The sequence below is a fragment of the Phaenicophaeus curvirostris genome, chromosome W, assembly GCF_032191515.1.
Source record: "Phaenicophaeus curvirostris isolate KB17595 chromosome W, BPBGC_Pcur_1.0, whole genome shotgun sequence".
Classification (NCBI taxonomy): Eukaryota; Metazoa; Chordata; class Aves; order Cuculiformes; family Cuculidae; genus Phaenicophaeus; species Phaenicophaeus curvirostris.
Window position 1 is genome coordinate 615,204 of NC_091430.1, and position 24,760 is coordinate 639,963.

General features: G+C 44.9%; 1 protein-coding gene across 1 annotated transcript in view; it reads right to left on the minus strand.

The window, feature by feature from the left end:
- The window catches only part of LOC138732944 (guanine nucleotide-binding protein G(q) subunit alpha-like), a 99,212-nt gene extending 85,167 nt beyond the window's left edge, over positions 1–14,045 (minus strand). The window contains exon 1 of the mRNA XM_069879749.1: positions 13,910–14,045. Within this exon, the coding sequence (XP_069735850.1) occupies positions 13,910–14,045 (136 nt within the window). The remainder of the gene's footprint in view (positions 1–13,909) is intronic.
- Positions 14,046–24,760: the final 10,715 nt, after the last annotated feature.

Below are 24,760 nucleotides of genomic sequence, written 5' to 3' on the forward strand. Positions count from 1 at the left end.
AAAATAATGACCTTGCTTGGCCAATCTTCAGGACATTATGGTAAGCAGCAATATACAACAAATACATACATTTGTTAGAAAGGCAAATGATATAACAATTACAGTTCTGCAAACTTCAACCTCAGAAACATATAAAATCAGCTTTAATTAAAATTTGGGTCATATTTGTTAACAAAAAATCATTACTTCCTTTAAATTTCTTTTAATCTTTGTACTTCACACAAAGCACAACCCAGTCAACATGGGTTGACAAAAGGCAGGTCTTGCCAAACTAACCTGATCGCCTTCTATGACAAAGTGACTCGGCTGCTGGATGAGGGAAAGGCTGTGGATGGATCTTCCTGGACTTCAGTAAAGCCTTTGACACGGTTTCTCACAGCATTCTGCTTAGGAAACTGTCACCTCTGGCCTGGCCAGGCGCACACTCTCCTGGGTGGAAAACTGGTTGGCTGGAGGGCCCAGAGAGTGGTGGGAAATGGAGTTAACTCCAGCTGGAGGCCAGTTACAAGTGGGGTTCCCCAGGGCTCAGTGCTGGGTCCAGCCCTGTTCAATGTCTTTATCAATGACCTGGATGAAGGCATCGAGTGCACCCTTAGCAAGTTTGCGGACGACACTAAGCTGGGTGGAAGTGTGGATCTGCTGGAGGGTCGGGAGGCTCTGCAAAGGGATCTGGACAGGCTGGACCGCTGGGCTGAGACCAATGGCATGAGGTTTAACAAGGCCAAATGCCGGGTCCTGCACTTGGGGCACAACAACCCTATGTAGTGCTACAGACTAGGAGAAGTCTGTCTAGAAAGCTGCCTGGAGGAGAGGGACCTGGGGGTGTTGGTTGACAGCGACTGAACATGAGCCAGCAGGGGCCCAGGTGGCCAAGAAGGCCAATGGCATCTTGGCTTGGATCAGACACGGCGTGACCAGCAGGTCCAGGGAGGTTCTTCTCCCTCTGGACTCGGCACTGGGGAGACCACTCCTCGAATCCTGTGTTCATTTCTGGGCCCCTCACCACAAGAAGGATGTTGAGGCTCTGGAACGAGTCCAGAGAAGAGCAATGAAGCTGGTGAAGGGGCTGGAGAACAGGCCTTATGAGGAACGGCTGAGAGAGCTGGGGGTGTTTAGCCTGGAGAAGAGGAGGCTGAGGGGAGACCTCATTGCTCTCTACAACTACCTGAAAGGAGGTTGTAGAGAGGAGGGAGCTGGCCTCTTCTCCCAAGTGACAGGGGACAGGACAAGAGGGAATGGCCTCAAGCTCCGCCAGGGGAGATTTAGGCTGGACATTAGGAAATAATTTTTCACAGAAAGGGTCATTGGGCACTGGAACGGGCTACCCAGGGAGGTGGTTCATTCACCTTCCCTGGAGGTGTTTAAGGCACGGGTGGACGAGGTGCTAAGGGGCATGGTTTAGTGTTTGATAGGAATGGTTGGACTCGATGATCCGGTGGGTCTCTTCCAACCTGGTTTTTCTATGATTCTATGAATAACTTATAAATTAACATTCTGAATGTTTAACAATTTAAGGTTAAGATCTGCTGGTTGGGAATTTTGCACTGAATATATCACACAGCATTTTTTCCCTCTGTGATTAGGAGAGCTTATCTATGCAAACAAAATATATGAATGATTTGTAAGGAGGAACTGAAATTTAGAACAAAGAGTTGCACAGCCATATGAATGCTGTATGTTCACCTAGCTACTTAGCCCCCTAAGAAATGCAATGCATTTGCCTGGGCACAGTGTTTCTTAGACTTTCAGCCTGGATTTTATTTTGATCATTTTTATAAAGTTTCCAAGCCTCATTCATGCTCTAATATTTGTCTCTCAGGACAAAGAAAGCCTTATGCTTTACATGATGTTTTACGTGTCTCAGAGTAGCATATTTCACAAACAGTGCAGCGTAAGGTTAAAGCATGATACTATGCTGGCAACCCTTAAGTATTTCTGAGGTAGTACACTGCAAAATCTAACTTGGAAACCTCTAAAAGCTTTTATCTTTACTGTGCGTGACTGCTCACTCAACTCCTGCTCAGCTTTTGGCTATCACAGCTCATGCTAAGGCCTAACGTATGCTGGGAGCAGCATCATTAGGTCAAAACGAGAGCACTACACAGGCAAGACAGGTGGCCAGAAAAAGCTAAAGGAACCTTATGCAGCCATGATCACCTGCAGCTTGCTGTCTCCTGTAGCCATCATCTCTGCATATTGAGTGTCTGGCAGTTTCAGCAGAATCTGCTAGTTTGTGGAAATGGCATAGACCAAAGTTCCAAGTTAGAAAGCTATAAAAACATCAGCTTACCCAAAAAGCTTCTGAAGCAGATCCAACAGCAGCTGGACTGCCGAGGCTTTAATGGTTCCCAGTGTGATAAAGGGGACGCTCACACCATGACGGAGGAGGAAGGATGAACGCTCACCATCGGCTAGGTAATTGATTTTTGTTCATAGGTACACAGGTTAAGAGTTCTGGGTTATAAATTAAGAAACCTTATAATTTAAATGGTGAATAAGTGAATTCACATGATAGACTAGTCTTGGCAAAGGGGATTGAGCCCGTGTTTGTTTATTATATTTCTCAATGACTTCATGAAATAAAGTTTAAATCACAGAGTATTTTGTCCTGAAAATTTGAGATCCAAACAGACCAAGACACTGTGGACTTTGTTCTGAAATCTTCAGCCCCATCTCCCATATGTATAAAACAAACTTCTGACACAAGTCTCTCTTACACACACATCCCCAGAAAATCAAGCACAGACCTATTTTACTTCCAGTGTGAAAACACAAATGGTTGTTCTTGCAATGAAACTTCTCCAAAGCTGAAATGTTAGATTGAGTCTGCTTCCATAACCACCCTTCACTATGATCCCAAGACTGTGCTACGGTCAAGAACAAATCCCCAAATACACCATGTCTGCAGGGCAGTGACTGGCCACCAGGATGCAACCTACCAGAGGGGAGAGAACATCACTTTTCTCAAAAGTTTATAGTTAATTCTACCTAGATCAAGGCAATGCAGAACTACTGCATACTAAAAAAAATAAAATAAAAAAAAAAATAATAATGTATCAAGCCACCTTTAGATATCAGTTTTTCCCTTTTTCTGAAACCTACACAATGGAGTCATGTTCTTATATAAGAAGTACCATATCACACATTGCTTTAATAATTATGTAATATTTTATACTTTTTTCCTGCAAGATATATGTTACACACTTAGTACAAAAGTCTGTTCAATAAGAACCCATAAAACACAGAATAGTATATGGTATGTCTTTTTGACATGATTAATTCTTATTGAAAATTTTGCTTTAATTAATGCATAAGAAAATTATTCATACCAAATTTCTCTAAATCATTGCAATACAAAGTAACTTCAATTTTTTGTCAATATAATACTTCTTTAACGTGAAATCCATATTCATAGGATTCATAGAATCACAAAATTCTTTAGGCTTGAAAACATCATCAGGTCTAGCCATAAATCTAACATTGCAAAGTTCACAACTAAACCATGTCCCTAAGTGCCACATCTACGAAACTTTTAACTAACTCCAGTGATGGGGACTCCATCACTTCCCTGGGAAACTGTTTCAGTTCTTGACAACCTTTTCAGTGAAGAAATTTTTCCTAATATCCAATCTAAACCTCCCCAGCACAACCTGAGATCATTCCATCTCATCCTATCACTTCTTCCTTGGGAGAAGAGATGAACGCCCACCTCACTAGAGCCTTCTATGCACTTCAGCCCCTCAATGTCTGTTGTGTAGCAAGGGCCCCAAAACTGAACACAGGATTTGAGGTGTGGCCTCACCAGTTCTGAGTACAAGGGGACAACCACTTCCCTGGCCCTACTGACCACACCATTCCTGATACAAACCAGGATACTGTTGGCCGCCTTGGCCACCTGAGCCACTGCTGGCTCATATTCAGACAGCAGTCAACCAACACCCCCAGGTCCTTCTCTACCAGGCAGCTTTCCAGCTACTCTTCCTCAAGCCTGTAGCACACCTCGGCACATTCTGTGACCACCTGCACAGGTCAAGGGCGCTTGTCCTACCTGACCCTCAAGGCAGAATTGTGGGCACTTGTCTGATTAAGAGCCTATGGATCAGGATTAAAGAGAGAGCAGGGACAAGAGACATTACAGTGGGGGGTCCACTACAGGCCACCAAACAGACAGGTACAGCCTTGCGTTCACAAGTCCTGATGCTCATGAGGGACTTCAACCACCCTGATATCTGTTGGAGGGAAAACACAGCAGGATCCAAGCAATCCAGGGAGTTCCTGGAATGCATTGATGACAACTTGCTTCTCCAAGTGATAGAAGAGCTGACAAGGAGAAGTCTCACCAACAAGGAAGGGCTGGTGGGAAATGTGAAGCTCAAGGGAAGCCTTGGCTGCAGTGACCATGAAATGGTGGAGTTCAAGATCCTTAGGGCAGCAAGGAGGGTGCACATCAAGCTCACTGCCCTGGACTTCAGGAGAGCAGACTTTGCCTCTTCAGGGATCTTCTTGGTAGGGTGCTATGGGATAAAACCCTGGAGGGGAGAGAGGCCCAAGGAAGCTGGTCAATATTCCAGGATCACCTCCTCCAATCTCAGGAGCGATGCATCCCAACAAAGAGGAAGGCAGGCAAAACAACCAGGAGTTCTGCATGGATGAACAGGGAACACCTGGGCAAACTTAAACACAATGAGGAAGCCTGCAGAGAGTGGAAGCAAGGGCAGGTAGCCTGGAAGGAATACAGAGAGATTGTCCAAGCAGCCAGGGATCAGGTTAGGAAAGCTAAAGCTCTGATAGAATGAAATCTAGCCAAGGACGCCAAGGAAATCAAGAAAAGCTTCTATAGGTGCGTCAGTGATAAAAGGAAGACTAGGGAGAACGTGGGCCCTCTCCAGAAAGAAACAGGAGACCTGGTTGCCCAGGATATGGACAAGGCTTGAGAGAGGCCTGTGCAAGTCTCCTAAAGTTCAACAAAGCCAAATGCAAGGTTGTGCACCTGGGTCGGGGCAATCCCAAGCACAATTGCAGGCTACAGGGAGAATGGATTGAGTGTAGCCCTGAAGAGAAGGACTTGAGCGTGTTGGTGGATGAGAAGCTCAGCATGACCCGGCAATCGTATAATCCCTAGACTGGAAAAGACCTTTGAGATCATTGAGTCCAACCATATATGTCCACTACTAAATCATATCCCTAAGCACTTCATCTACCCACCTTTTAAACACATCCAGGGATGGGGACGCAACCACCTCCCTGGGCAGCCTCTGCCAGTGCCTGAGAACCCTTTCAGTAAATAAATATTTCTTTATGTCCTATCTGAACCTGCCCTGGTGAAAGTTGAGGCCATTCCCTCTCATCCTATCACTTGTCACTTGGGAGAAGAGGCCAGCACTCATCTCTCTACAACCTCCTTTCATGTAGTTGTAGAGAGCAATAAGGTCTCCCCTCAGCCTCCCCTTCTCCAGGCTAAACAACCCCAGTCCCCTCAGATGCTCCTCATAACCCTTGTTCCCCAGCCCCTTCACAAGCTCTGTTGCTCTTCTCTGGAGACACGCTAGAGCCTCAATGTCCTTCTTGTAGCGAGGGACCCAAAACAGAACACAGGATTCAAAGTGCAGCCTCACTAGCACCATGTACAGGGGGAAAATCACTTCCCTGCACCTGCTGGACATGCTATTTCTGATCCAAGCCAAGATGCCGTTGGCCTTCTTGGCCATCTGGGCCACTGCTGCCTCATGTTCAGTCAGCTGTCAACCAACACCCTCAGGATTTTCCCCACCAGGCAGCTTTCCAGCCACTCTTCCCCAAGCCAATAGCACTGCACGAGGTTGTTGTGGCCCAAGAGCAGGACGTCTGAGACTATGCACTTAAGGAGAGCTAGAATTGTTCTCTTCACTGTTGCTGCTGGCTTAACCGCAATATTAGTCTGTGGGAAGAAACAGGGTAGTTTACCAAGCAATGACCTAAAAAGGGACAGACATGGGGGAAGCACATAGAATAATAGAGCAGTTAGGGTAGAAAGGGACCTTAAGATCATCTAGTTCCAATCCTCCTGCCATGGTCAGGAACATCCCACTAGAAGAGGTTACCCAAGGCCCCATCCAACCCATACCTCCAGAGATGGGGCAGCCACAAATTCCCTTGGCAGCCTGTTCCAATGCCTCACCAATCTCACAGTAAGAAATTCTTACTTATGTCTAGTCTAAATCCTCCCCTCTCCAGTTTATACCCACTGCCCCTCGTCCTGTCACTCCATGCCTTTCTGAACAGCTTTCTCGCAGTGTCAAAGGCTTTACAGAAATCTAAATAGATCACATCTGTTGGTTTACCCGTGTCCACTGCTGCGGTCACCCCATCATAGAAAGGCACTAAGTTGGTCATACAGGATTTGCCCTTGGTGAAGCCATGTTGGCTGCCATTAATCACCTCCCTGTCCTCCATGTGCTTTAGCAGATCTTCTAGGAGGATCTGTTCCATGATCTTCCCAGCAATAGAGGTGAGACTGACACGTCAGTAGTTCCCAGGGTCTTCTTTTCTACCCTTTTTAAAGATGGGCACAGTGACACCCTTCTTCCTGTCACCAGGGATGACTTCTGAGTGAGTGCCGTGACTTTTCAAATATCATGGAGAGTGGCTTGGTCACCACATCAGTCAATTCCCTCAGGACTCTGGGATGCATCTCATCAGGTCCCACAGACTCATGTATGTTCAGGTTCCTCAGGTGGTCATGAGCCTGATCCTCCTCTACAGTGGGAGGGGCTTTACCACTCTGGTCCCCATCTTGTTGTCCATTGACCCAGGAGGGGTGAGGAGAGCGGTTGTCAGTGAAGACTCAGGCAAAAAAGCATTTGATTCCCTCAGCAGTCTCATCTGTTGATACAAGGTCCCCATTTTCATCCATCAACGGGGGTACGTTCTCTTTAACCTTCCTTTTCTGACTGACGTACCTGTAGAAGCCGTACGTAAGTAGAAAGAAATTTCATTTTTATATATGCATTTATATTTTTTTTTATGGTTGGTAATATGAAAAAAAGAGACTGGGTCCTTCTTCCAGAAAAGATTAAGATAGGATCAAACCTATTTTTAATTCAGCCCCAGTGAATACTAATATTTGCAAAATTTGGCATATCTTCAGATCACTAAATATAGTTTTTTATCAGCCATAGGCTGACAGAGCCTAAATATAGTGCCACCGAATTAAAGAACCACAGAGCTGAATAAGATATAGCTAACAAGGCAAAGGGCTCCAGAGGAGAGGAATAGTGCCAGGATACTTTCCTCAAAGTGTCAAAACCATGGAAAAGGCACAGCAACAAAAAGCATGGGGAGAGAGTGGGAAAGGGCAGGCTCCTGACAAATGAGCAGCAGCTCTGACTCAGTGTGGGCAGGGACAGGAGTGACTGTGACCAATCCCCCTCACATACAGGAACAACCCCAGGGACCAGGAGTACAGTGACCAGAGCGAGTAAACAGTGTGGCATGGCAGAAGGGAGTGGTGCGTCAGTCGGTGCAGGCAGGGCATGCAGGGAGGGCACCTCTTCGAAGGGGGGCATTTCACTGGCCGAGTGGGTGTCCCAAGGTACACAGAATCCAGCACCTGGGCACATTCTGTGACCACCTGCACAGGTCAAGGGCTCTCATCCTACCTGACCCTCAACACAGAATGGTGGACACTCGTCTGAGGGCAAAGGCTGCAGCTCTGGCCAGGTGGTCTGAACCATCTACCCCAGCGGTGGTCGATGCCTCCACACAGACGAAGCTGCTGAGGGAAGAGGCTGCGGTGTACACCTCAGACTGCACAAGTGCCTGGACCTTTCTCCTGGGGCAGGGGCAGGCGGCACAGCTGCCTGCAAAAGGCGTGCTCAGGTGGAGAAGCTCCTGCAGCAGGTGACTGAGCTGCAGGAGGCAGCAAGAAGACTGCGCAGCATCAGGGAGGCTGAGAAGGAGCTGGAAAGCTGGTTCTAGGCACAGTCTACAGTGGAACCACAGCCCACAGCCAGTCAGCCAAAACCTGCCCCACGGGCACACGCAGAAGGGAGTAGGGGGACAGTAATGCAGAAGAATGGAAGTCAGCAAGGGACAGTCAGTGGACACAGGAAAACCAACGGACGTGACCTATCTGGACTTCTATAAAGCCTTAGACACGGTCCCCCACAACATTCTCCTCTCTAAATGGGAGAGAGATAGATTTGATGGGTGGACTGTTCGGTGGATGAGGAACTGGTTGGATGGTCGTATTCAGAGAGTAGTGGTCAATGGCTCAAAGTCCAGATGGAGATCCGTGACTAGTGGTATCCCTCAGGGGTCTGTACCGGGACCAGTGCTGTTTAGTACCTTCATCAATGATATTGAGAGCGAGAGCGAGTGCACCCTCAGCAAGTTTGCACCAAGCTGAGTAATGTAGTTGCCACATTGGAAGGATGGGATTTCCTCCAGAGGGACCTGTATAAGCTGGAGAAATGGGCCTGTGAGAACCTCATGAGGTTAAACAAGGCCAAGTCCAAGGTCCTACACATGGGTCGGGGCAATCCCCGATTTCAATAGAGGCTGGGGGACGATGTGATTGACTGGAGCCCTTCAGAGAAGGACTTGGGGGTGCTGATTTATGAGAAACTCAACATGATCTGGCAATGTGCACTTGCAGCCCAGGCAGCCAACCATATCCTGGGCTGCATCCAAAGAAGCGTGGCCAGCAGGGCGAGGTAGGCGATTCTGCCCCTCTATTCCTCTCTTGTGAGACCTCGTCTGGAGTATTGTGACCGGTTCTAGAATCCTCAACATAAGAAGGATATGGAACTGCTAGAGCTGTTTGAACAGGTCCAGAGGAGGCTACAAAGACAATTCAAGGGCTGATGCATCTTCCATACAAGGACAGTCTGAAAGAGAAGGGGTTGTTCAGCCTGGAGAAGAGAAGGCTCCAAGACTTTATAGAGACCTTCCAGTACCTGAAGGGGCTACAAGAAAGCTGAGGAAGGACTTTTTACAAGGGAGTGGAGCAATAGGATGAGGGGGAATCGCTATAAACTGGAGAGGGGCAGATTTAGATTAGATATTAGGAAGAAATTCTTCACAGTGATGGTAGGGAGGCCCTGGCCCAGGTTGCCTAGGGAAGTTGTGGCTGCCCCATCCCTGGAGGTGTTCAAGGCCAGGTTGGATGGGGTCCTGGGGAGCCTGATCCAGTGGGAGGTGTCCCTGCCCATGGCAGGGGGGTTGGAACTGGATGATCTTTAAGATCCCTTCCAATCCAAACCATTCTATGATTACGCTATCCCAGGTGCAGAATCTGGCATTTGTTCTTGCAGTCTTGGAGCCTTAATGCAAGGGGAAAGAGGGAAAGGATTTCATAATGCATTCCAAGGCTGGTAATTGGAAACTCATATCCTCTTTAGCCTTGCCCTCCCACCTCCCTCAGATTACCTCCTTTTCTGTTCTTGTGTTGGAGGTTATAGCTAGAATTATCCATATGATTATTTGGTAAAGTTTCCTTAGACGGGGGTGTGTGTGCGTGTGTTTGTCTTTTCTTTTTTTTTTTTGAAAGAAAATAATTCAATTTTATGGAAGGGTGTTTTCGTTTGCTCCTTATCAAATGACTAATGCACCTCTTCTTCCCCCCCTCCAAAGTTTAGTTATGTAATCACATGTAATGACACTGAGGTACATCTGAGACAACAGAGTAGCCAGGATGATAGTATATGGGAGTGAGATGAATGCTCTTTTAAGAAACATCTTATAACAAGTTTTTCAACCAGCATTCATCATGGTTGACTCACCATCCCTGAAGGTATTTAAAAGATGGGTAGATGGGACACTTTGGGACATGGTTTAGTGGTGGATCTGGCAGTGTTAGGTTCACTGTTGGACTCAATGATCATAAGGGTCTCTTACAACCTAAACAATTTTGTGATTCTATATTTCAGATGCTGACTTACCCTTGCAGTTTCCCCTCAAGGAAAAAAAAAAACAAACCTCCTGTAACAGACTCTTGATAGCTTGCAATAAATCCTAAAGCATTTCAACAAGAACCACCATGGTATTTTCCTAGATCTAATATAAAAGGCCTACTCCAGGGCAGGACCTTCGGAAGACATTCAGTCCAAATATTTGCTCCAAGAAAAATCCTAGTCTAGCGCCATTCCTGTTGGATGATTCTGTTTGAATGAACCAACAGAGGAGGAAACTTCTGTTTGATTGATGGGGTTGGTTTGGTTTTGGCATAGCCACACAATCCTCTCAAACACAAACAAAACAATAGCATTTTTTGTTGGCAACTGCATCCACACAAGAGTTCCGTGACAAAACTCTATAGTACTGACCCAGCTCTAAACACAGCATGCAAATTGAATAGCTTGATTATCTCAAGCAATTTGTTCTTTCAAAATCCACAAAGCACAAAAATCTGTCAACAACCACCTTTCAGTTTATTCTCTATATTACCGTTATTCTTTGGGAAACATCATATGCTTTCAGAACATTTAAGATTTGATCTTAAATTTATATTTGTGTCTCCAGACAAGTATATTCTATTCTTGCGTAGAAAGCTAGACCACGTGGCTATTACTACTTAACAATAAATACATACATACATGCTTAAAACACAAGCATGCAGAATACTGTACATTGTTTTGTACATATCAACACTAAAACCACTTTGTTTTTTCATACTACAAATTTTTTTTGCAACAGCAAGTAAACGGATATTAACAACTTTACACTCTGGAGAACAATCATAAGGTTTTACAGAGTGTTCAGTAGTAACGAGGTCAAGAAGAATTTGAAAATACAGGAGATGAAAACCAAATTCAGTGGAAGACTGAATTTGTTGCAAAATACCTTAAATCGTACAGCCAAGTTTGACTAGCTGAACTATTACTATGTCTTTGTAATACACTTCAGTGCATATGTTAAAGTTCCCACTTTTTAGAATTACAATAATAAAAAAGATACTTTGTTTAATTTTTAGAATAGATTACAACAATGTTCAATGCAGTACCTAAAAGTAGTATTTTATTGTTTAATCATGGAGAGGGTTTATTTTTCAACTAATAATTTAAAATAATCTTACAGTGAAAAAAAGTTTTCCAGATATTACTTTCAACATTTTAAACAGTTTGATCCCATGAAAAGTAAAAACATTATTAATACACAAGAAGGTTATACACAGTACAGTGTGTGTCACACAGTAAGAGTAACCTAAACAGTTAAGAGGGAAATATTTCACTTTGCAAGGAAGCACTATAATTTCTACAAGTTAAGGTCGAGGGGAAAAAAAAAATCCTCTTTTCTGACCCAGAATTTTTTTTTTATATATATTTGCTACATATGTGCATTTGTATGTACATCTAGTTTTTAAACAGAAAAAAAAACATGGCACAGATATGTTTATTTGTTCCTTAAAACCTTTTGAGTTAATACCTTTTACTTTGCACTTGCAACAAGTTCAGTGAGCCCACAAGGTCAATTAACACAGCTCAGTTTAAGTTGTGTTCGCTCCTTACGATCAAAAGGATATACCTTTGTCCCATGCTCAAAAGCCTTTAACCCACTTAGACTTCTAAGTCCAACAGTGCTTACCAAAGTGGGGCTGAGAAGTTGGCACTTTTAAAAAATCTTGCCTAACATTTATGTAAAATAAAGTTAAGCAATACAGCTACTTTAAGTTTTGAGAGACAAAGATATGCAATGGGACAGTAGGGATCAAGTCAATTAAAAAAAATTGATGACATTGCAATTTCAGACATTTACGTTCCCAGTCTCACCACTTTAATTATTATTTTCCTATTTTTAAAATGGTTTTGTCCCTCTTAAACCACAGGAATGAACCAAACAAATAACACAAACTTAATAACTGAGCAAATTACTATTATGGGGAAGGAGTGAGAATGACTGAACGAAGTACTGTCAGATACCCAAGAGAAACTCACTAATAATAAAATAATTTATGTTGGTATCATTCAATAAGATTCATGCATTTTTTAAAACTTGGGAGAAACCTCTAGCAAACGATACTGAAAATGCCAGCAAATCAAACTCTCCAAGACTTGTTTTGGAGTTTTAGAAAGCAAGCAGCCTTTAATCAGGCCTGGGTGGACAACATGCAGGAGTGATCTCCATCATTCATGTGACATGAGACAAGAGCTGGGACAGAATATATTTCCCCACTTACATGCACACATATACATTTTCCCAGAAATCTCATGCATATTCTATTACTTTCCAAGGTCTAATTTTAATGTTGTTATGAAACTTCACAACAGTCAAAACTCTTGCTCATTTGGAGCTGGCTCCAGCTCTCTGCTAACCTTGCATTTGAGACAGGGAGAGACTGCAAACAGAGAGGATTACAGAAGAGACACCTGTTCAGCACAGAGCACACTGAACACAAGGCGTTATCATCCCCAAAGAAAGAACAGTCTCTGGGAAAACACTGTCTGAAAGAAAACCTGCTCTCAGAAGGATGTTCTGTCTAACTTTCAGAGAACACAATTACTTAGATGAAACTGAACTCTACTTTAGCTTACATCAAAATATTCCACTTCTTGTAATAGTAGCTACTTTTTGTATCACATTACTGCAAGAAAACCAGGAAATGCAGAAACAATTAGGACCTAATTAACAAGTCAAATGTCAACTGTCTCTCCTGTAGCAAGTGTGTGTAGTTAAGCAATTATACTTAAACATCCATGAAAATAAACAAATTCAAGCTATCTGTCCCCTATTTTATCTTGGGTTTGTATCTTCGATAGGCCAAAATAAGTCAGAACTATTATCACTGTATCAGTTTCCACTCCTCCTTTTTCCAAATCAGTTAAGGATCTGGATACCTTTATCCATATACAGAAGACCAACAGTATTATTTAAAGTAGGAAATAGCACATTCATAAGCAAGCATTAAAATAAATTCTGACTTCCTTTCAATTCTCCTTGTTATTAAAAAGACAGTTTATTCCCCAATATAATTACTTTTATATACATGATCCAAGACAAAAGTCTTTGGCATAAACACCCCACATGCACTTGGAACATTCCCATTAATTCACACACCGAGCACTAGTGGAGATATATTTCAAGGCCTGCTAGTCTAAGACAAAAGCTGTATTACCACAAGAACTACACAATGGAGTAGAGCACATCAGATATAGACAAATGTATTTTATTACAAAAAGCTTATTTTAACACAAGCAAAATTCTTATTAAACAAACGTTGCCTTTGCACGCTTTTTGGTTCCAAAATAACAATCTCTATTTTAATGAAAGAGAAGTTATTTTTACCTCCTAAACAGTGGGTGGATTTCAAAGATATTAAACATCCTGTTATCCTACAGCATACTTAAGCTTACTCTTCAGCTTTATGGGTGCACCTCTGTCTTTATGGTTTCTTTCTCTTTTGCTTTAAAAAGCAGTCTATAATGTGGGCATAAGCTCATTATCCTAGTTTGCCTCATCAAATAAAAAAATCACTAAAAAACGCAACCAGTGACCCAACAACCTTTCCAAGGTTCACATATCAACGCAGATATTAAAGCTTGTCACCATCCATCTGCATAGCAACTTCCCTAGCGAGTTCTTTCATCAATCTACTTCCTTACCATCACTTTCTTATACCCATCACTGACGATGTTCCCTGAAAACCCCCTCACTCACCAGGCACCCTTTCCATCTCCACTGTGGAGGACCAAGTTCCCTACCATATAACACCCACCTGTAAGAATCGCATTTATTTACCTAGCTACAAGCACCTCAGCGAAGTCTGCACATAGGCGCGCACACACACAAGGTGGCGAGCGCCCGAAGGAAACCGAACCGACCGCGCCGTGTAACGCGCCGGTGGGGCCAGCCAGAGTGAGCCTGGGACGGCAACATCTATGCTGTACCCCCAGCGGCATTTAAAGCGTGTGTGCCGACAGCGGTCCGCACTCACCCAGCAGCAGCAGCTTCAGTTCCCGACGGGCGTCCCGCTTGTCCCGGCGCAGCTGCCGCTCGATCTCGTCGTTGATCCGCCGGGCTTCCTTGGCTTCCTCGCTCAGGCAGCACGCCATGATGGACTCCAAAGTCATTCTTCCTATCTGGTTCAGACGCAACCCCCACCCCCCACCCTAAAAACGCGCGCACACACGCAGCACTAGAGCACCAGCCCCGGGGGACAGGGCGCTCTCTGCCCGGGAGCCCCCACCTGGGCACCACAGGGGAAACGCAAGGAGCTGCCTCGATGCCACGCACGGGCAAGGAGAAAGAGAGGGAGCTCCCGGCAGTACAGATCCCCCGTTCCCTTCCTTTAATAGTCGCCGTTTCCAATTCTTCCTCTCCTCTGAATTATGCACCAAGCAACACGAAAACATCTACCATAGCAGCCGCGGCGACAGCAGTGCTATCTAGGCGAGCCAAGCTGCTCGGCGCAGACACCACTCCCCCTCCTTCCCTCTTTACTACCACCGTCTCCTCCTCGCGCAACCAACGCGGTCCCTGAGCGTCTCTCGCAAACTACACCCCCACTAACCTTCGAAGTAACTACCCCCCACGGAAATGCTAATGCGCCTGGCGGGAGAATTTCCTTACGGTGAACCTTTCTTGTAGGCACAGTCGCTCGCCCCTTTCGCGGGGAGAGCTGCTGCCGAAGAGCTGTCGCGGCTCGTTCCTGCGCTGACAGTAAGAAAGAGAGAGGGGGCGGATAGAAGGTGCTACCAGAGAGGAAGAGAAAGCAGGCAGAAACTAGAGCACGCACACCATGAACCCACTTCGCCAGGCTTTTCAATGGCTTGGCTCCGCGGGCGTGGCGAAGCAGAAATATGGCGGATTGTCTCTCCCGTAGCCTCTCCCACTTCTCCTGCGCCGCTGCGCGCCGGGAATGAACGGCTGGTGGAGCCAGGAACTCCCGGCATGCTGCCCCTGACCCAAGCCCGGCGCTTGAAGATTGCCTCTACCAGGCCCACAGCCGTCGGACAGGGGATGAGAGGGGAGTCGATGGGCTCTCACACCAACTGGCCGCGAAGCACATAGTCTTTTCTTATTTTTCCTGTAGGGTAGATATTTATTTGGCCTTAATTCTGCATGCTTTGTTTACTTTTTCTGCCTTTGGTTTTAGTCGATAATCCACATTATTATTATACCCTTGCATTCTCTTCCTAGAAGAGATGCCTTTGGTTCACAGGGAAAAATGTGATAATTTACATGAGAGGAGAAGTATCTTTTTCACCTTCAGCTCGAAATTAAAATGTGAAGAGTAAAAGTATACAAGACACTAGTAGCTTTTTATGCTAGTATTCCTGAAAATGTTGTTTTAATAGTTCTATCATATACAGAAGAAATAAAAGACATTTACAACAAATAAAAACAGTAGGATACTTACTTTGCTTATAAGAACCTAATATTCTATCATTTCAAAGCACTGATATATTGCATTTTATATTCTGTTGTTGTGACCTTTATTCAACCAATGCTTTTAACTACCATCCTCCACAACCCCAGACCAGCTTGCCTTCAATTCCAGTACTAGAAAGACTGCCCTTAACATAGTCTTTAGTAGTCCCCAGAGTGATAGAACCCAATTTGATGAACATTTTAAGTTCCAGGTTTTATGGATTTTTAAAATATTTCAAAATTCCCACACCTGCCCTACTTTTTTTTTCACTTCCATATTAATTTAGCTATCAAGGAATGTTGCAAAATCTTCCAGGAAAGTCATAATAGTCTACTAAATAGGTAGAGAGGTGCATCACTACATCTTCTAGTTTCATGAGTGATGTCCTCTCCAGGACCTGTCATCATGTTTGGAAAATCAAGTGCTCTTTCTTACAACTGTTCATATATGCTGACAATATAAATTAAGTACAATCTACCATAAGGTGTAAGACTAAGAGAAAATTAAGAAATGTGATGCTGTGAAAAGCCAGACTCAATGCCAATTTGATTATTAAGTAAGGTATACTTTAATGCAACACTGGGCATGAAGGAAATAGCTCCACCTAATGTGCATGCAACTTCTAGCACAATTTACAAAGGCGACATACAGTCAAAGCTTACATATTCATCACTTTTCCTGGAACAGGTGTGTCTAGTATAATCAGATCCCAGAATTTATTTACATAAGTTTCCTCCCCTTGGCGCACAAGCTTTGCCGTCTGGGGGTCTTGGGCTGGGGGCTTCTGGAGGAAGACTCGCACTCTTCTTCACAGTGAACTTTTCAACTTTCCTTCTTGCACATGCTCTTAGACTCTTTGGGCGCCTCTTCAAGGTTGCATCTGGTCCTAGCTGGTTCTTCTTCCTCTTATCATTACGCCAGTCCTTGTTATCTGGCTTAATTAGATATAGTCACATTCTTTCTAACTGCAGCCTTGTTAAAATTCCTTATGTAAGCATAAGTATCCAGGCACAGGCTAGCTAAAAGTTATTATTCAAGCTAATCCTATATTTTAGTTCTAAAATCACAAAAACTATACATAATATTTAAACTTATAATAGGTTACTAACTTATAACAAATAATCTCTTCCTTCAATTGAGAATGTAATAATCAGTAGAAAAACATAGTTCTCAGTGTTTAGAGCATGAACATGTCTTTTGTTACTTTAAAAATGTGTTACTTTTGTTTATATAATATTTTTATAAATAATGTATAAAAGCATTTAAAAATATGGAATGTTTTATAAGTGTTTCTTTATTCCAGTAAATGTATATGTTAATTTTATTCTAAATTTGTTAATGCTATTTATTAATAAAAAATTATATTTTAGTAAAAGCATCTTTATTTACCTGATGTAGATTTTAAAATTGATGTGTATGCAGGTAGATGTATGTATTTTTTTGTCTCTCTTGTGGTCCCAGATTAATGTGTTAATATTAAATTCAGTGATAAAAGATTTTATACAAATATGATAAATGTAAAAATGCAAATAACTAACCGAGAGGAAAAAAATTTTCTTCATGAAATAAATTCTCAACATATCAGAATTTCCTCCTAAAAGGTGTGGCTCAAAAAGTTGAAAAAGGATGTGTGTGGTGCAGGTTACAATAAATATTCACAGAATCATTTGGGTTGGAAAAGACCTTTAAGATCATCAAGTCTAACCATCAACACAACACTGCCAAGCTCACCACATAACCGTGTCCCTAAGCACATCTACACATCTTTGAAACAACTCCGGGGATGGGGACTCCACCACTGCCCTGGGCAGCCTTTGCCAGTGCCTGACAATACTTTCAATGAAGTAATATTTCCTAATATCCAATCTAAACCTCCCCGGTGAAACTTGAGGCACTTGCTTTCATCCTATCTTTGTTACTTGGGAGAAGAGACCAGCACCTAACTCACTACAACCTCCCTTTGGGCAGTTATAGAGAGCAACAAGGACTCCCCTCAGCCTCCTCCAGACTAAAAAATTTAGTTCCCTCAGCCTAAATTTTAAATCTGTATTTTGGCAGCCTAGGAACACTGTAACTTCTGTCAAGATTCCTTTTATGCTTATTTATCACATTTCTCAGCATTCAAGTACATTTACCTCTTCCTTTCAATGTCTTGAATTAGCACTATTTGTGTAAAGGCAGCTTTTATTCTTTATAGTCTTTTTATTTTTGTACATCTCAAACTATTGCGCGTATCACACACAGAATCACACAGAATCACTAGGTTGGAAATGACCCATAGGATCATTGAGTCCAACCATTCCTATCAAACACTAAATCATGCCCCTAAGCACGTCGTCCACCCATGCCTTAAATACCTCCAGGGATGGTGATTCAACCACGTCCCTGGGCAGCCTGTTCCAGTGCCCTATGACCTTTTCCGTGAAAATTTTTTTCCTAATGTCCAGCCTGAACCTTCCCGGTGGAGCTTGAGGCCATTCCCTCTCATCCTGTCCCCTGTCACTTGGGAGAAGAGGCCAGCACCCTCCTCTCTACAACCTCCTTTCAGGTAGTTGTAGAGAGCAATGAGGTCTCCCCTCAGCCTCCTCTTCTCCAGGCTAAACACCCCCAGCTCTCTCAGCCGCTCCTCATAAGGCTTGTTCTCCAGCCCCTTCACCAGCTTTGTTGCTCTTCTCTGAACTCGCTCCAGAGCCTCAACATCCTTCTTGTGGTGAGGGGCCCAGAACTGACCCCAGGATTCGAGGAGCGGTCTCACCAGTGCCGAGTACAGGGGCAGAATAACCTCCCTGGACCTGCTGGTCATGCTGTTTCTGATACAAGCCAAGATGCCATTGGCCTTCTTGGCCACCTGGGCACACTGCTGGCTCATGTTCACTCACTGTCAACCAACACCCCCAGGTCCTTCTCCTCTGGGCTGCTTTCTAGCCAGTCTTCTCCTAGTCTGTAGCACTGCATAGGGTTGTTGTGCCCCAAGTGAAGGACCTGTCATTTGGCCTGGTTAAACCTCATGCCATTGGTCTCAGCCCAGCGGTCCAGCCTGTTCAGATCCCTTTGCAGAGCCTCCCTACCCTCCAGCAGATCAACACTTCCACCCAGCTTAGTGTCATCTGCAAACTTGCTAAGGGTGCACTCAATGCCTTCATCCAGGTCATTGATAAAGACATTGAACAGGGCTGGACGCAGCACTGAGCCCTGGGGGACACCACTTGTAACTGGCCTCCAGCTGTGGGTGTCTAGCTGGGCAAGCAAGTCTCTAACCACCTCCTCTCAGATCATGGGAGCTTCGTTCTGCTCCAATAACTCCTGGGTATGTACACACAGGGAACAATTTTCCTTACTATTAAAGACTGAATCAAAGAAGGCATTAAGTACCTCAGCCTTGTCCTCATCCTTTGTCACAGTTGTTCCTTTTGCATCCAATAAGGACTGAATATTCTCCCTGGCCCTCCTTTTACTGTTAATGTATTTATAGGAAGATTTTTTATTATCTTTCACTGACTTGGCCAATCTGAGCTCTAGATGGGATTTAGCCCTTATGATTTTTTCTCTGCACAATCTCACTTCCTCCCTGTAGTCCACCCAAGACGCCTGTCCCTTCTTCCAAAGTTCATAGACATTCCTCTTCTTTTTGATGTCCCTCAAGATCTTCCTACTCAATCAAACTCATTATTTTCCCCACTGGCTCCTTTTCGGAACATGGGGACAGCTTGCTCCTGAGCTGCTAGGATTTCCTTTTTGATGAGCACCCAGCCCTCATGGGCTCCCTTGCCCTTAAGTACTGTCTCCCATGGGACTTTGCCAACCAGCCTTCTGAACAGTCCATAGTCTGCCCTCTGCAAGTTTAATGTGACTGTTCTGCTAATCCCCCGCCTCACCTCACCTAGAACTGAAAATTTGATCATCTCGTAATCAATTTTTCCCAGGCATCCTCCAACTGTCACATCTCCCACAAGGCCTTATCTGTTCACAAACAGCACGTCCAGGAGGGCGCCTTTCACCAGTTGTGTGAGAAAGTTGTCTTCCACGCACTCCAGGAACCTCCTAGACTGCTTCCTCTCTGCTGTATTGTACTTCCAGCAGATATCCGGAAGATAGAAGTCTCCCACAGGGCAAAGCGGTAGCGATCTTGAGACTACTCCCAGTTGTTTATAGAAGAGCTCATCCGCTGCTTCTTCTTGGCTGGGTGGTCTGTAACAGACTCCCATCACAATATCTGCCTTCTCGTGGGCTCCTCTGATTTTAACCCACAGGCACTTGATCCTGTCATCACCATAATTGAGCTCGAGGGTATCAAAGCACTCTAACATAGAGGGCTACCCCGCCTCCTCTCCTACCCTTCCTGTCCCGCCTGAAGAGTTTGTACCCCACCATAGATGCACTCCAGTTATATGAGTCATCCCACCACGTTTCTGTGATGGCAACGACATCATAGCCTCCTTGTCCTACAATAACCTCCAACTCTTCTTTCTTATTCCCCATGCTGCATGCATTGGTGTAAATGCACTTCAGCTGGGCTGGTGAACCCTCAGCTCTCATAAAGGGAATAGTATTCATTCCCAATTGACTGGTCCTTGGAATATCTAACCCCTCAGTGCCAGTTTCATCCTTTCTGTCACCAGATGTACTCACCCCGACTCGCTCTATGGTGATATACTGGTGGTCCTTGCCAGCACACCATCTTGCTCCTGACTAGCCTGGCTTCGTCCCCCTCCCCCTTCACATCTAGTTTAAAGCTCTATTTATGAGCCCTGCTAGATTTTTAGAAAGGACTTTAGTCCCCCTAGTAGACAAGCGTGCCCCATCCCTAGTAAGGAAGCCGGGAGGTGCATGGGCTACTCATGATCAAAGAACCCAAAGTTTTGCTCCTCACACCAGGTTTGGAGCCAGGTATTAATCAAGTGGTTCTTTTTGATCTCTTGCTCTTCATTCCTTAGTGTAGGAATGGAGCTAAACACTACTTGCGCCCCAGAGCCCTCCATGATCCATATGATCGTACATTCTTATTGAACTATAGACACTTTCCATGCTGGACTTCATCCCGATGGGTCCACATTGCTAATGACATCCAAAGGATAAAAATAATATTCATATATGATTTTTTTTTTATTACTTCTGGTAAAATGTCTGTCAGGTACAAGAACATTTTTTAAAGGCTATTTTTCAGTTTCTGTTAATGTGCTATGAACACCAGAGAGCTGAATGCCCAGTGACAATAGCCAAATGAGATTTCATGTCTGGAAGCATAAGTCTATCCTGTTACAGAACAGTTGGAAATTCAGTATAAAAGTTAGGCATAATGTTGAAGTAAAGAAATATTATCCAGTGATTTACTGCTGCAGAGCCATTTTATGGTACACTAGAAATGTTGTCATGCCACAGTTCATATGACATGCCTTTTACATTCAGTATCCATGTGTACGGGATTCACCCTAGGGTACTGAAGGAGCTGGCGGATGTGCTGGCCAAACCCCTTTCCATCATCTTCCAACAGTCCTGGAAGACTGGGGAAGTCCCACTGGACTGGAGGCTGGCTGATGTTGTGCCCATCTACAAGAAGGGTCGCAGGGAGGATCCAGGAAACTACAGGCCTGTCAGTCTGACCTCAGTGCCAGGGAAAGTCATGGAGCAGGTGATCTTGAGTGCTATCATGAAGCACATGCAAGAGAACCAGGTGATCAGGCCCAGTCAACACGGGTTCACAAAAGGCAGGTCTTGCCAGACTAACCTGATCGCCTTCTATGACAAAGTGACTCGGCTGCTGGATGAGGGAAAGGCTGTGGATGGATCTTCCTGGACTTCAGCAAAGCCTTTGACACAGTTTCTCCCAGCATTCTGCTTGAGAAACTGTCAGCCTCTGGCCTGGACAGGCGCACACTCTCCTGGGTGGAAAACTGGTTGGATGGCCGGGCCCAGAGAGTGGTGGGAAATGGTGTGAAATCCAGCTGGAGGCCAGTTACAAGTGGGGTTCCCCAGGGCTCAGTGCTGGGTCCAGCCCTGTTCAATGTCTTTATCAATGACCTGGATGAAGGCATTGAGTGCACCCTTAGCAAGTTTGCGGACAACACTAAGCTGGGTGGAAGTGTGGATCTGCTGGAGGGTCGGGAGGCTCTGCAAAGGGATCCGAACAGGCTGGACCGCTGGGCAGAGTCCAATGGCATGAGGTTTAACAAGGCCAAATGCCGGGTCCTGCACTTGGGGCACAACAACCCTATGCAGTGCTACAGACTAGGAGAAGTCTGGCTAGAAAGCTGCCTGGAGGAGAGGGACCTGGGGGTGTTGGTTGACAGCCGACTGAATATGAGCCAGCAGTGTGCCCAGGTGGCCAAGAAGGCCAATGGCATCTTGGCTTGTACCAGAAACGGCATGACCAGCAGGTCCAGGGAGGTTATCCTCCCTCTGTACTCGGCACTGGTGAGACCGCTCCTCGAATCCTGTGTTCATTTCTGGGCCCCTCACCATAAGAAGGATGTTGAGGCTCTGGAACGAGTCCAGAGAAGAGCAACAAAGCTGGTGAAAGGGCTGGAGAACAGGCCTTATGAGGAGCGGCTGAGAGAGCTGGGGTTGTTTAGCCTGGAGAAGAGGAGGCTGAGGGGAGACCTCATTGCTCTGTACAACTACCTGAAAGGAGGTTGTAGAGAGGAGGGTGCTGGCCTCTTCTCCCAAGTGACAGGGGACAGGACAAGAGGGAATGGCCTCAAGCTCCGCCAGGGGAGGTTTAGGCTAGACGTTAGGAAAAAATTCTTTACAGAAAGGGTCATTGGGCACTGGCAGAGGCTGCCCAGGGAGGTGGTTGAGTCCCCTTCCCTGGAGGTGTTTAAAGCACGGGTGGACGAGGTGCTGAGGGTTATGGTTTAGTGTTTGATAGGAACGGTTGGACTCGATGATCCGGTGGGTCTCTTCCAACCTGGTTATTCTGTGATTCTGTGATTCTGTATAAATGGCAATAAACGTGCACAGATATCAGAAGTAAGATCATGACTTTATGTCAATGATACTGTTGTTTCTATGTATATTGTAGATGAAAATCCAGTTTGGATGAGTCTTTAGGTTAGATTCAGGATAAAATACAATTTATTCCTCCAAAAGCTCGAAGACGAAACTGGGGCAGATGCCCTCTTTGAATATCAAAAAGCTCAGCAAAATAAATACAAAACAGTGCATCTACATCTTTTCCTACATATAAAGCCTTACTTTCTTTTCTTGGCTTTTTGGTGAGGGCTAAATTCTGTATTTCCTTAAGGCTCACTTATAACATTAAATACAAGTAAACAGCTCAAACTAGTGAAAGAGTAGCCCTGTGGATATACTGAAAAACAGAATTTGGCTCCTCATGTAGTTTCTTGCACAACATACCAAGAAGCAGTGTTTTCAATGGGAAAAATATCCCTTAGGAGTCTGGAAATCTAAAATGTTAATTTTTTTTTTTTGTTTCTCACTCCTCATCTACTTTATTTGGTAATAAATTAAATTAATTCTCACCAAGTCAAGTCTCAATCCACAAGCTTTTTCAACCTATTTTCTCATTCTGTCCTGTCGAGGAAAGGGAGCAAGCAAGTGCCTGGGTGGGCATTTGGCTGTTAGCCTAGGTTAATCCATCACAGACCTGAACCAAAAAATGGATGGAGAAAGATGAAAACAGAAACAAGTCAACATATGAAGGTAAACCTGAAAGTTGAATTCTAATTTAGAATCTTTAAAGGGGAAAATTTATATAGACTCATAGAATGCTTTGGGTTGGATGGGACCTTAAAGATCATCCAGTTCCAATCCCCCTGCCATGGGCAGGGACACCTCCCAGCAGATCAGGCTGCTCAATGCCTCATCCAGCCTGGCCTTGAACACCTCCAGGGATGGGGCAGCCACTTCTCTGGGCAACCTGGGCCATGGCCTCATCACCCTCTGAGTAAAGAATTTCTTTCTAATGTCTAATCTCAGTCTCCCCTCTTTCAGCTTGAAACTGTTCCCCCTCATCCTGTTGCTGCATGCCTTGATCAAGAGCATCTCCACAGCCTTCCTGTAGGCCCCCTTTATGCTCTGGAAGGCTGGTGTCCCCAGAGCCTTCTCTTCCCTAGGCTAAACAACTCTAACTCTCTCAGCCTGTCCTTGTATGGGAGATGCTCCAGCCTCTTTTTGCGGGCTCCAGCCTTTGTGGCCCTCCTCTAGAACCACTGTAATGGGTTGGTCTTTCTTATGCTGAGGACTCCAGAGCTGAACACAATACTTCATGTGCAGTCTCACAAGAGTGGAGTAGAGGAGGAGAATCATCTCCCTCAACCTGCTGGCCACGCTTCTTTTCATACAGCCCAGGATGTGATTGGTTTTCTGGGCTGCAAGGGCACATGGATGACTCAGGCTCCTATTCAGCTTTTCATCCACCAATAATCCCAAGTTCTTCTCTTCAGAGCTGCTCTCAATCCACTCACTGCTCAGCCTGTTTGGGATTGCCCTGACCAAGGTACAGGATCTTGCACTTGGTCTTGTTGAACATCGTGAGGTTCGCACAGGCCAACTTCTGAAGCCTGTCCAGGTCCCTCTGGATGGCATCCCTTCCCTTTAGAGTGTCAACCACATTGCTTAGCTTGGTGTCATCCAAAAACTTGCTGATGATGCACTCAATCCCACTGTCCATGTCTGTGACAAAGATGTTAAACAACACTGGTCCTAATACCAACCCCTAAGGAACATCAGTTGTCATTGGACTCCACTTGGACATTGAGCCATTGACCACAACTCTTTGAGTGCGACCATCCAGCCAATTCCTTATCCACCGAGGGGTCCATCCGTCAAATCAACATCTCTCCAATTTAGAGACCAGAATGACATGCAGGACAGTGTCAAATGCTTTGCAGAAGTCCAGATCAATGGTGTTCATTACTCTTCCCTTATCCACCAATGCTGTAGCCCCATCATGTAAGGCCACCAAATACATCAGGCATGATTTGCCCTTAGAAGCAGTTTTTAGCTGATAACAACTTCCCTGTGCTTCAGCACCCACCCTTTTCACCAGACTTGGCTGCCTCTTCCCAAAGATCGAGTTGGTGCTCAAAGGAACCCATGGGAGAAAAGGCCAGCACTCTCCTCTCTACAACCTCCTTTTAGGTAGTTGTAGAGAGCAATAAGGTCTCCCCTCAGCCTCCTCTTCTCCAGGCTAAACAACCCCAGCTCTCAGCCACTCCTCATAAGGCCTGTTCTCCAGCCCCTTCACCAACTTCGTTGCTCTTCTCTGGACATGCTCCAGAGCCTCAACATGGTTCTTGTGGTGAGGGGCCCAGGTCATTTGCTTTACTGCCATTTTAAGTAACAAAGAGTACTCTAAGACTCAACAGTCTGATCTTTATGTTTATTCACATGGATGCATTTCACAGAAACAAAATTTTATTAGGTTTATGTGGCAAAGTTTTGGTAGCAGGGGAG